This window comes from Triturus cristatus, chromosome 12 (assembly GCF_964204655.1).
Source record: "Triturus cristatus chromosome 12, aTriCri1.1, whole genome shotgun sequence".
Classification (NCBI taxonomy): Eukaryota; Metazoa; Chordata; class Amphibia; order Caudata; family Salamandridae; genus Triturus; species Triturus cristatus.
The window spans coordinates 169,872,497-169,885,980 of NC_140595.1; the positions used below are offsets into that span (position 1 = coordinate 169,872,497).

Genomic DNA, 13,484 nt, shown 5'->3' on the forward strand with positions numbered 1-13,484 from the left:
TGTTCACAAAACTTCCCCTGATCCCAGCACCCTACTCCCACGACAGGATCACTCCCATTTGCGACTGACATATAAAAACGAAGTGCAACTCTTGAGCCCAAAACTACGGACCACAGATGACATTTTTAGCTGTTCAATAAATAATAATGGATTTTTTTTGTGTAACACAATGTAAAAACTGCAGATTTGAAACCTAACAGTTACAACTGAGCCTTTTCAAACTCTGAGGTGGACAATAAAAAAAAAAAACTATTTAATAAAATCTTCGGTTATAAGTGCCTAGAGTAAACTCACTTTGTAATATTTTCTAAGCCCATGGCTTTAATATCACCACTTCCCTCTTCCACATCACTCTAGACCCCTTCGACTCACCCTCTGCACTGTAAGCCACACTCCAAACGAACATGAGGCTTTCAGGCCATTATAAAACTATTACGCCATACAAATATTCACACACATATTTATATATTTTTGAGTGCAGTCTGCTGTTGTGCCATTTTAGCGAAGCATTTATATGGGCAGGTATTGCCGAGCTCCCGCCCCTACACCCTGATTTGGAAGTAGACCGCAGACCATTCACCCCCGGGATCTCCCCCCCATTCCATGGGTCTTCACCATCAGCATGCCCCCGTGGCACATATTACACGCATATACCGTCTGTATTTTTTGGGTTAGGAGTTGTAACAACCCCAGCCGTATTTATTTACACACAACACATCATAAAAATTATAATTTTTATATTAATATGCAGAAACCCCCATAACACTCCATACAGCATTATTGGCATAGTCTTGGATGGCTAGCCTTAACAGAGACTCTAATACATAGCCATTCCTAACCATAAACTTTACATTGCCCGTGCATATCCTGCATTGAGCCTACGTGTAAGATCATGACTGGTCCAACTACCTGTGAGGACCCCCTGGAGTGATCTTGTGCAGGGGGCTAACTACCCAGAATATTACCGACCTTGGGCACTCCCTACGCACGTAAATACCACCCCAAAGGGGCTGTGCTGCTAGCTTGACGTCCAGTTGCCTGTGCGGGGTTTGGCCGCAAAGGCCTGTAGGAAGCGTGCACTCACCCAACCGCACACCCTCTAGCCGCCTTGCCGTACACACCCCCTTGAGTGGCCTGAGAGACCGCTATCTACGACCTATCCCCATTAACAAGGGGATGCCTTCTAAAGACCGTAAATGCCCCACCAATCATGACCTTACTGCCACAGGCCAGCAGAGTTCCCCACTATCTGCTCTGAAGGTCATGCCTTGCCCAGCCTAAGGGTCAACCATGCCAGCATATTTTCCAGAAAAATGTAATTCCCCAATTTTGAAAAGGTGGACACCATCCTGAATAAAAAACCTCTCTCCCTGTATGCACTCGTGTGGGATCGTCTGGAGTTTTAGGGATCTAAACAAAAAAGCCAGTTCAATTCTAAGCCCGATGGTGCAGACGGTCAGCGTGTCGGCGTGCCGTGCAGTGAAAGAGACCACTTTGCTATTCCGCCACCGCCATTTGAAGGAGCGGGGTCTGGAGCAGAGTGGTTCTCCCCGACCCGGAAGTGCTTTATGCACTTCCGGGACCCTGCGCCGGGCTGACCAATGCCTGGGCGCGTTGTAGGCTGGTGCCGGCGGTGGCACATGCCTTCCCCTCTGGCGGGGACCTGATGTATCAAAGTGCAGATTGTAAATAGTAGGTGCAAATTGCTCACTGACATCCTTCAATCTGGGCTGCATATTACAATGCAACAGATTTATTAATTAGTCACAAAACCTCCTGCCTCATAATTATTAATAAGGAAGGATGTATTTTGTCACCCCTGCGAATACCTTCAAACAAACGGACGCCTTCAAGGGACAGCAGACCTCCTCCATTCCTGTCGCATTCCTGACACATAAACTTTTTTTAAAACAGCCCATTTTCATTAAAGGGACAGGTGCTCAAGTGCTACTTCCTTTACAAAAAAAATTTAAGAAGCTTTCCTGTCAGGCATGACATCATGGAGGAGTATGTAGTGGAGTGGTACCCTAGATCAGTGTCTACCAGACCCCCTTCTCCAGTCACCAGCAGGGATGATTCCCTTAGGGGAAGCTATCCCACAGGCACAAATTCGTCGCTGCAAATCAGATACTATCCATTGTTGGTTTCATTATCTGATCAATGGTTTCCAGCTGCAATTGCGGTCAAAAAGCATTGATACAGACCACTGCGACTCCCGTAAAGGAGGGGGAATGCAATTAGATTGGTTTAATTTATTTTGCGAACTCATGTAAAGTGTTTTTATTGATTTACCTCTTTATTTCCTGAGGAGATCTGCAACAGATTCACATAAAACAGCACAGTGCAAGGAAAGCTTGCCTGGAAGCGAATAAATCATGCTTAGTGAAAGATTTCGCTCAGTGTGATTAGAAACCTTTTAAAAATACAAGCAATGGTCGGTAGGGAGTCTGTTGTTACCATGGCAACAACAGACCTTTCCTTTAATTGTTGGGCTTTCATTATTGTACTAAAGAGTGTCTCAGGTGATTGCGACAATACCGGCTTGTCATCTGCATTCAGATGATTCAGGCTGACATCCATCTGCTCTTGCATAACACCAGCTCACAGCCTAGTATGCGAAACCGCTCTTCCTTGGATCGCCCTGATATCGGGACCCTTCATCGTGGCGGCATCAGGACAGCCTGTGAGAGCCAGCCCTGCAAGCATAAGGGCCGATCGATTAGCCAGTTTGAGAAGGCCTTGCTGGGAGCGTTGGTCTTGGCACGCTAGGTTGTGGCTTCCATGTTCATTGGACATTGACTTTTAAGTCACTTGTGTTTTCACACAGACTCAATTTATACAACTTTACATTAAAAAGTCACTTTATGTATTTTATTTTTCTGCAGAAATTCGATTCTATTGGACACCAGTCCATTTTATTTATTTTCTAATTCCTTCATTGGGAGAATTTTATAATCTAAGGCTCTAAATTTCCACTTTTACGCTGTACAATCACCTACTAGGATTGAGTGCTAATAAACCTGTATTTACAATACACTATCATTGAATTAGCTTCTATTTCTTTATTGTACCATGGAAGGGTTAAGATAAACTTGATGTATGAGGTGAGGTAGGTAGTCCTCTGTCACTCTTACATTGGTAAACTAGAATATGGAATATGTTGGCAATTGGGTATCTTATTGCCATGGTAAAGAGAGTGGGAAATTTGGCCCATCATGGAAACTGCGGTTAGACTATATGTCTTTGGGGCTCCCATCCCTGTCCTATCTAGCTTAGCAGAGGAGGTCAAAACGTCAATAAACATGACGTAAACTGTATGACCTTTACCCTGAATATATTTTTTCTAGAAACAATTGCAGGGAAGTGATATTGTCCAGGCTGGAGTGGTTCAGTCGAAAGACGACTTGATGTACAGGTAAAATATCTTTTGCCTGTACCCTGGCTTCAAGAGGGTCTAACACTGAGCCTGGAAACAACTGTCCAATCGCATTCACATTACTATCAAGAATTATGTGGCAACATTTTCAAGCCCTTATTATAAGTAGGTCCGAGCAGAGTCGGCAAGTGCATTGCCAAGATGGAACATAACCCTTGGTGAAGCCATCTCCAAGGGGAAAGCCACTGTATTCAACAGCCGCAGAGGACTAAAATGTCCATAACCCCTTGTGTCACCCATAGCTGACTTCTGATAAGAAGCGCTGCACTGCGCTGCACTGCTCTGCTGTTTGCGGGACAAATAGTGTCGGCGAGTGCATTGCCAAGATGGACCTTAAATCTACGTGAAGCCTTGATACTCATTTGAAGCTGCTGGGGAGTTGCTACAATGCACGGGTCACTTTAGAGATTGACATCTACAAGGGGAAAGACGCTGTGTTCAACAGCCACATGGGACTTCCTTGCCCATAACCCCTTGTGTCACCCACAGTTGACTTCACTTTGCTGATAAGAGGAGCCGCACTGCTCCGCTGTGCGGAACATGCGCGAAACATATACAGGCCAAGGGCAGGCCCGTCCACGCCTGTCGTAGCCCAGAAGAGGCTGGGCTGTGCCTTCCCCCTTGGCTCTGGCATTTGGAGGCCCAAGGAAGGCCTTACAAGGTATAGTTACACATGCATAGCAGAGTGACTGCAAAAGCACTGGACTAGCTTTGTCGAATGACCCAGGGAAATTTAATGCCTTGGGCCAATTGGGCATCCTCACCTGCAAGCAGAGCATGGGTGGATACTAAGCAGTAATTATATTATGCTCCTCTGTATTTTAGCGGGTAGCTTTGCAAAGCAGTGGTTTGCCCCATTATCGTCATCATGGGGAAGCATAAGCCGGCTCAGCAGGTAGAAGGCACCTCCAAACATTACAAAAAAATGGCCCAAATTAAGACATGTACTTGTACTCTTAAAGAAATTGATACTCTTATTGAGGGGGGTGAGTTGCTTTTTTAGCTCAGATACCCCTTCTAAATTAGAGCAAAGGACCAACCTCGGAAACATCAAATTATCTGAATCATCTGGTAAACTGCCTAATAAATCGGGTGCTACTCCTTAAAAACAGAAAAACCCACGCAACAATTCCTCCAAAGAAGTGGGAGCAGGTAAGTCTAAGAATGAATGACATTCTATCTCCAGTTATTTTAAACAACAACCAAGCAAACATTGTGACCCTGACATACCACCAGTCCCAGAAACACCTTTTGTATAATCCCAGAATGCCGAGTCAAGTCATCTACTGACCTCTCCCTCAAAACACTGCCCAAATAATTTTCCAGCACTTGCAGAGACCTCCAGTAGCCCACCACCCGCACAGCCTGCTTGTAGGCTTGAGTTTCTCCCATCCTCTGCCATGTGAGACATCGCTTACATTTTTCAACATTTCAAAGTGCTTAGGGGGGAAGCGGAAGACTTAAAAGAGCTGATTTTGTATTTGTTGACTTAAAAGAGCTGATAGTACTTTTAACGGCATCTCTAAAAAGTAAATCAGAAAGTTGGAGATAGCCGATTGATAGGCCCATATCAAGTCCACTCCTGTGGAATTATAATTATTTTCCAGGAAGGATAAAATACTTTCGAAAATGGGTTCCATTCTATTCTACCTCAGTCAAAACGTTTAGCTCCTAAATTGAGAACGTCTAGCGATTTGGGAGGGCTTAACAATAACATTATTACTAGTCCAGCTTGACCTTCCAGTTTTCCCCACCCCTCTAGCCATGGCAATCAGTGCTTAATTTGAGCCAGTGCTTTCCAGGGCTCAGCACCGGCACCTAATCCTCGGGACCGGTGCTTATAGCACCAGTTAAGGACACACTTATTTAAAATGCACCTGATTTCCCCCAGACTCACAGGATGTTGAGCCACGCCAAGACTCGAACCGGGTTCCCCAGCTCGGAAATCAGCAGCTCTACCCATTAGACCAAGTCCTCTCCAGGTTAATTTGTGCTGGGGCCCCAGTCAGGAGGCACATTTCTCCTGTTAGCGCTGCCTCCTGAGGAGAGCCCCGAGACTTTTTATTTTACAAATTAACCGCTGATGGCAATAAACCTCTTACCAGAGTTTGAGCGCCCTTTGGAACACGCACTGAAATTTCAACCCTCAGTGGCCACATCCACTGATGTCCCCAAGCTCACTCAGTCCGAACGTAGTGAGGATGAGGGCACACTGAATAACAAGGCAACCCACTGGATACAGAAAGTTAGGGGATGTCATTCTCTCATACACAAAACATTAGTGCAGCAAACAGGCACTAACAAAAAGAGTGTATTGAGCTAACATTAAGGAACAAGAACCTTGTTGACAGCCTAGTAGCTTCTGACTCTCGCACACTGCACTTATGTGCTACTAAAATATGGTTTAACTACAGGCGCCCAGAGCATCATGCCCCAAAAGAATAAAACATCCCTGTATCCCCTGGTTGTGAAACATCACCCACACAGAATATTGATTGACTACTTCCCACTATTACTTTTGGCCGGGCTTCATGCCACAGTGGCCATGTGGCCCCTGACAAATTACCCCCAACAAAAACTCCAAGCCTGACATATTCTGGACAGGATGCGTGTGAAACGTATGTTTCACTGGACACCTTAGATCTAATTCCCACAAGTATTTAACCACAGTGGTGTCCCTGAGGTAAGGCGCTGGAGGTTTATGGACAAGAGCGTAACCGTCAAGTAATTGCGTGCTTGATTATCATAAAATGTTAATTTTGATCATCTTTTAATTGTCTTCTTACTCGTCATATAATAGTACTACTGATCATAGTGAAAGTCTCTCCTTTTACTCAGATCAAGATATTGTCTCACTAACCATCATGAAATTGTCATCATTATTTTCATTAAATTGTCACATATGCAACATAACAATTTCCCACTTATAAGAATGTAATTAACCCTCAAAGATAAAAAAATAACAATAATTATCATCACATTGTAATTCTAGTCATACTGATATTGCCAACACATAATTGACATTTTCTCCATATCATTTGAGACATTTTTCTGATGAAATTTCGTTCAGTCATCATACAAAATCCCCCATTATCAATCAATCAATCAATCATAGCATTTGTAAAGCGCACTACTTACCCGTGAGGGTCTCAAGGCGCTGGGGGTGGGGGGTGCTGCTACTGCTCGAAGAGCCAGGTCTTGAGGAGTCTTCTGAAGGTCAGCAGGTCTTGGGTCTGCCGTAGGTGGGTGGGGAGACTGTTCCAGGTCTTGGCGGCGAGGTAGGAGAACATGGAATTCGCCACACAATCTTCATGCTATGATCTCCACAATCATGAAAGTCCCTGTAATTATTCTGACATGTTAGCTGTTGCACATTATCCATAAAATTGCGGCCCTGACTAGCATGACAGTAAACAAAAGCGGGTATTATACTGCTAATAAAAAACAAAAAACTCAGAGGCATGTAATTGTTATGCAATAGCGATAACCTTTCCTTCCAATATTTATTAAACTATCCCAACTTTCTTTGTGAACATTTCCTTACAATCATCATGACATCCTACTACTTCCTGTTATGCTAGTGGTTTATTTTAATCAGGTAAATATTCTGAGAATATGCACTAAATTTTTCCGAACCAAATATGAAATTCACCACATAAGCAACCTAAATTTGGAAAATAATCATTATGAAATTATTACAGATTCTTATGAAAGATCTCTTTAATAATCTTGAAAATATCTGCCTTCTAATCCTTAAAATTTAACTGTAAGCATCATAGAATTGTCCCTTAATTAACATGATATGTTCCCTTAATCTGCATGAAAATGTCCTTTATTAAGTACGAAATTGTCGCCAAACATGGATGAAATTGTTCCAATAGTAAGGCCCATATTGTCCCTTAAATTATTTTTGTTCTATAGCTGCTCATGTGTATCCAAGTGTGATCATTTAAATTTCTAAAAAATTAGATATCCGCTTGTCCTTATATTTGGTGTTAAGCTGTCTTTGAAATGTCCCTAAAATATTCATCAGTGTCCCTTATAAATTAGTATCAGATTGACACCAAATTACATAATAAACCTGCGGTATACCCTTTCACAGAGACTTGTCCCTGGGTCTCTGCAACAAGCTTCATTGATAATTAGATTGTGCCAAGGTTTTGCATAACAGTATATCCTGAGCGGGAGTGTTTTAACTGCGATATGTGAGGATGACTGCTATTTTCCAACATAGTGCTGAGTGGCCCCCGGCTAATAAAGATTTAGGCTTGAACTGCCTTCTCTATTATATCCAAGTGAGGCATCTCTTCTCGGTGTAGGAGTCTGCTCTAAGTTACGTATTCATATACCTCCCTAAAACAAAGTTACTCTTTAGGAGCACCACTGTCTCCGACCCCCACGGACATGAAGGGAAAGGTGCAATTCACCGTTTAGTGACTGCAGAAGTCATACATTTGGTGCTATATGAGAGAAACTATGAAACACAGCATGCCATGGCCCTCTGGCATCAGTCACTCTTCTGGAGTCAGCGGAAGGTGAAATGTGGTGTACATGATCATTGTTTAGAGTTGGCGGGCTGCATCATGAGTCATATGAGGCTCCATCTCCCGCTACCTCATCTCATTTACAAATGACAATAATGGGATATATTACACTGACCAGTAGTGCACACAGATTTTATGCCGTTTAGTATATGTGATACATTTTGTAAACTAAAGGTGTGTATCTACCAGAACGGAAGTAAACAGAACTACAACAATATGCAACAACAATTTGAGAAACATCAACCAATGTACGATTTGTTCTTTACATCCATAGAACACAAAAATACACAAAGCTGATCTAGTAAGCAGACAGATTAAGTGGGTAGAGTCTGTCATATATTGTGTTTTTACTTCCAAGGATACCAGACTTAATAAAGACTTTGCCTATTAGAACATTTCTCAATTTCCCAAATAGTCTGTTGGAATATGAGAATATGAGAGTGAATTTGAAAATTTTACAGTTGTTTTGGAAATGACAAATTGTGCTATTGATATATTGTATAAGAAATGGCAATATTTAACAAAACTTTGTTCAACGTGTTTTGCGGTCTGTAACATGTAAAACAGAATATGCTAGCGGGTGTCAAGCTTGTCGTTTTCTCAAATTTAAGAGGTGTAGTCTGGGTGATTAAAAAGCTAAGAACTTGGTCAACCTGGGTTTAAGCACTTTATAACTAATGATGATTAGAACCATTAATATGATGACAGTGGAGAAGATGAGATCAAAAGGATATGACATTAAATAAGCAGCCATCAGCATCCTGAACTGTTTTGATTTCTTGCAGCATTGGAGGCTCCATCCCCATTGTATTCTCCTACTTCTCCGAGTTCCTGGCCCAGGAGAAGCGAGGAGAGCACCTCAGTTGGCTGTGCATGTTCTGGATGATTGGTGGCATCTACGCATCGGCCATGGCATGGGCAATCATCCCGCACTATGGTAAGAGAAATGGGACATTTCTCCCCTTGCTGTTTTTAAAGCTCCATGTGATCTTATTCCTATTTTTTATTTAGCAATTCTTAATCGTGTTTAACCTTTTAAAAGCACATTCATTTTTAGCTTATGAGTGAACCAAAGGCATTGATTTCCTGAAGTTTGCATGCCTTTTTAGGAAAACTGTGACTTCAACCCATCTCAGAACTAGACTCTGAAAATGGGTTGATGGCAGGAAGTTCAATTTTGGAAATGTCTAAAGTCATTGAATCTGATCGGGGTATATTCTTACATTTAAATAACTATTAAGGCTTAACTCCCCCTCAGTAAAGCTTTAGGACACATTTAATGGTCAAGAAACTGCACCTGTATCCATAGTCAATACCTAAACTATGAGCCCTGGCCAGATCTTCTTTCTTTTTCATTGGCTCAAAACACTGATGAAAGCAATTAAAGAATAGAGAGAGATGGTGGTAGAGCTTACATGCTGTCAGTCGAGAGTAAAGCTAAAGAAGGTCATACGACACAAATCAGCAGAAGAAGGCCTAGTTTGGTTGACATTGGTACCCGATTTGACAATAGCTAGAGCGCACCAAACCTTTTTCCAAAAACCTAAGCTCATGTCACGATAAAGCATTGTTTATTTCTTAGATGATCGCATTAGAATAATGAACCTGTAGAAAGGAGGAGGCAATAGCCTTTTTACAGCAATACAAGGATTCAAATTCCACATCTCATATTTCCCACATAAATCAGCGCAAAAGGGAAAAGCAATGAGAGAACTCACCTTAGAACTGAAGCTAGCAGGAGGACATTCTCAAATTGTCCATCAATTGATCTTACACATCCTATAAAAAGATGAATCACTCACGTTTAGTGAGGTTACGGAGGTGCATGCCTTCTTATCTTGGATTTGATAGAAGTGAAGATAAAATTGAGGCATGGTGTAGCTAAAAGGCTCTACCAAAGAGGGTGTTAGATATCAACATATCTATATTTATGGTTCAGTTCACTTCAGTTGAGAATGACCAAAACTGGACCCGCAAAGATACTGTAAAATGATTACAATGGGAGGTAGTAAATAAACATGAGATAATCCTCATAGGATGGGTTTAGACGTGCAAGTGAGCAAGAAATGAGCTCGGCGAATAAGGTGTAGGAGCACCAGTCACTCCACCTCCCTTTTTCTAAATGTGATAGTTCCTTCACCTGTTAAAGTAGAAGAGGGAGAGTAAGATGGAAGTTTGGGGAAGTAAGCCTGTCAGGGCTGTGGAAACAGGAGAAGGGTGGGGAGAAAGTAAGGGACAAAAAATAAGAGACACTAAAGCAGATATTACTTAAAGAAATTCCCCAGCTTTAAAAAAGACAAACTATATTGATGGGACCGATTAAGGTCTTTTCATCAAATGTGAATGGCTTGTGAAGAGCTTTTCTATGAAGGAAGAGGACCATATAAAAACATGATAAACTATAGGCGTTCTTGAAACATAGAAATGAATATTGACTGGACCAGTGTAACACAAATACTAAGATGATTAGATAGAAAAAAAACATAATTTTGAGACTCAGAGTACCTGTAAATTCAAAACTAAATGATATTGTTACCATTATCTTTCATTGTAATATTTTCTGATTTTTAATGTTGCAATAAAAAAAGAGACTTGGCTCATATATCTGGTGCGGGACTGGGATCTCCAAAGTCTGAGTCCTTGCACGTCTAGGTTTCTGCCTTTGTATTTCCTCAGAGTATTTGTTGAGCCAGTAGCATGACAGTGAGCGGAGGGCTATGGTGGGTCACAATGAGAAGCCGATTTAGGATCTTTTTGGATTGCAAAGCAAATCATGAATCCGGGTGACTAGTGGGAGATTGTGGAATCCATGCTAGTAGAGCTCTGAAATGTACCCAAGCATTGGTGCTGGAGACGGAGCGTTCAGCGGTGCAGTCAATGTCTATTGGCTGAACAAAATACCAGGGTCCCAAGGTTGGGGCAAGAGGCAGCCATGATCAGAGTTCATGTGGGAGCCCCAGGGTGGGTGCTTAGTGAGTGAAGCTTAAAATGCTGGCTCTGTATGGTGGTTTTGCTTGTTTCCAAATGTAGCTCCGCCGGGTTGCTCCCGACCCTAACGCTGCATTGTTCCTTTTTTAGGCATAATTTACATGCCGTTTTTTTTGTGTGTGTGATTGTGTGTGGGAGCATGCTGGAAAGTGGTTACCATTTCTCATCTGATTTATCTTTTTGGTTGACTGAGAGGCATAAGGGAGTCAACATTTAATAAAAACTATTTAAAGTTTGTGTAGTGCATTTGGCCACATAATAAGGACCAGGAATTGGTAAATAAAGTTAAGCGGGTTTATTACAAGTTAATAATCATTCCAGTAAATACCAAAATCAGGAACATATTATAAACGTAAAGAATTATAACGAGCAAATTAAGGCGTTCAAACAGATTCTGACTCAATAACATAAAGCATACAATAAATGCAGTCAAAACAATACAGATATCAAGAAATAGGAATCTGTGTTCCTTTAAGAAACTCCACTCCTCCTTCCTAAACATAAATGGATTTCTGATTAAAATTGTGATCAGGTCATGGAAAGGTCTCAAAGAAATTCAGGAAAGTGGAAAAGTGTCAGCATAGTGAAGATTTCAGTAGCAATCTTCTAAAGGGAACAAATGTTTAGCATAAAGCCACACACTCGCAAGAAGAAAGTAAAGAACAAGGTCTGCACCTCTTGAAATACAAAGGGATCTGACTAAAACTCTAGCAGTGTGAACACAAAATAAAACAATGTTTCAAGAAAAATCAGCTCTTCCCCACGTCAGACCAGAAACCAAATTATTCTTCCCTTCCCACAGTAGGTATCAACAACATCCCTCAAATTTTCCATCCCACAACTTGGACAGTCACTGTAACCTTGAGTATATCTTCGTTCCTGATATGCAATGAATTGGAAGCTTCTTCAGCTCGTTAGCTTTTCATGCTCCTGCCAAGATTTTGTTTCTCAGGCCTCACTATCAATAATACAACAATACTCCTTTCTCTTTTTTTAATAGTAACATTTTATTGCCATGTTACATGTTAACAATAAAACATTTGCCTTGCTCAATATGGATACTAATATGCATTGCTTCACTGTCATCCTGTGTTCCCGGTACAGGTCCGGCACAGTGTCCCCATTGTTACAAGTAGCTCCCTGGGTTTCATCTAAGTTGTCAGTCCATGGTAGTTCCATCATTTGATTCAGATTTTGTCATATTTGCATGGCATCCCCAGGCTTTGTAGATCATTTCTTCCAGGTTGCTGCACCAGTCCATACCCCGAGTCCTGACCTCGACCGGGGGGCCATTTGAGAGATCCAATTGTGGGCTATTTCACTTATGGCTATTAATGTGCCCAGACCCACAAGTGTTCTATTCCCTCTGGACCCCCTCATATCATCTAGGATACCAAGCAGAGCAATCCTTGGGTCTGTGTCAACAGTCGTACCTTCCAGGGATGATAGGACATCAAGGATGGCAGTCCAATAAACTTGTATCACTGGGCATTTCTATTCAACATGAAAGAAATCCGCGATATGGTCTTTGCACCAGTGGCATGCTGAGGAATCAGTGAGGCCCGCTCTCCACAGACTGAGGGGAGTGATATAGGCTTGGTGTAAATTCTTGAATTGTATTAAGCGGTGTCTGGAAGATATTGTTAATGTGCGATAGGCCATACAGGCATCTCCTCAGTCCTCCTCATCCAGGTCCCCTACCCTACCTTACCACTTCTCTTTCAGAGAGGTCAGTGATGTAGGCAAGTGCACCACTAGGGTTTTTTAAATCTGGGATACCCTTCCCTTGCCTAAATGGCTCATAAGAATCTTATTTTTCAAGGGACTATACTCAGGAATGTCCTGTAGTGCATCTCGGTAAGTATGTAGTGTGTGCCGAAGTTGTAGGTAGTGGTAGAATTGGGAGGTTGCAATTTGGAATTTTGCCTGGAGCTCTTGGAAGGATTTCATGTGGCTACTGCCCCAAATGTCCCCAGTCTCAAAATTTCAGCAGAGTCCCATCCCTTAGATCTGTCTAGAGGGGACACCTGATCCAGCCACCTGCCCTCCCACAGCGGGGTTTCCTTTGTCAGTTTGCGGTTCTATCCCAACCAACAGAGAGCACTCCTCCATGCTCCAAATGCCACTTGGGTTACTTCTGGGATGTTGGAGGGAATGGGGGTACCGTAAAGTATGTGGAGTGCATTGTCCTGTCTCAGGAGGTCTAATTTGCCTCTGTAGGCAGGGTATTCCCAACCTCCATGTAGCCAGTCATTAATAGGGAGTAATTGTGTCACTCAATAGTATAGGTGCATATTCGCCATGGCTAGGCACCCGCCGTACATCACCTGGGTGCATTTAACAAAAGCTACTTTGGGAGTGCCACCGGCCCAGATAAATTTACATCCCAGAGCCAGAACACAGTCAAACCAGGCTTGTGGTATGTCTAAAGGGGAGTTTTGTAAAATATAGAACAATTTTGGAAGGCTAACCATCTTGTACAATGCGATCCTACCTATAGTATTGATGGTAAGGTT

General features: G+C 42.3%; 1 protein-coding gene across 2 annotated transcripts in view; it reads left to right on the forward strand.

Moving 5' to 3' along the window:
• SV2A (synaptic vesicle glycoprotein 2A) overlaps positions 1–13,484 on the forward strand; it is a 291,859-nt gene that overhangs the window by 218,133 nt on the left and 60,242 nt on the right. For both annotated transcript variants that reach the window (XM_085639941.1, XM_085639940.1), the window contains exon 4: positions 8,766–8,917. In XM_085639941.1, the coding sequence (XP_085496067.1) occupies positions 8,766–8,917 (152 nt within the window). The remainder of the gene's footprint in view (positions 1–8,765; positions 8,918–13,484) is intronic.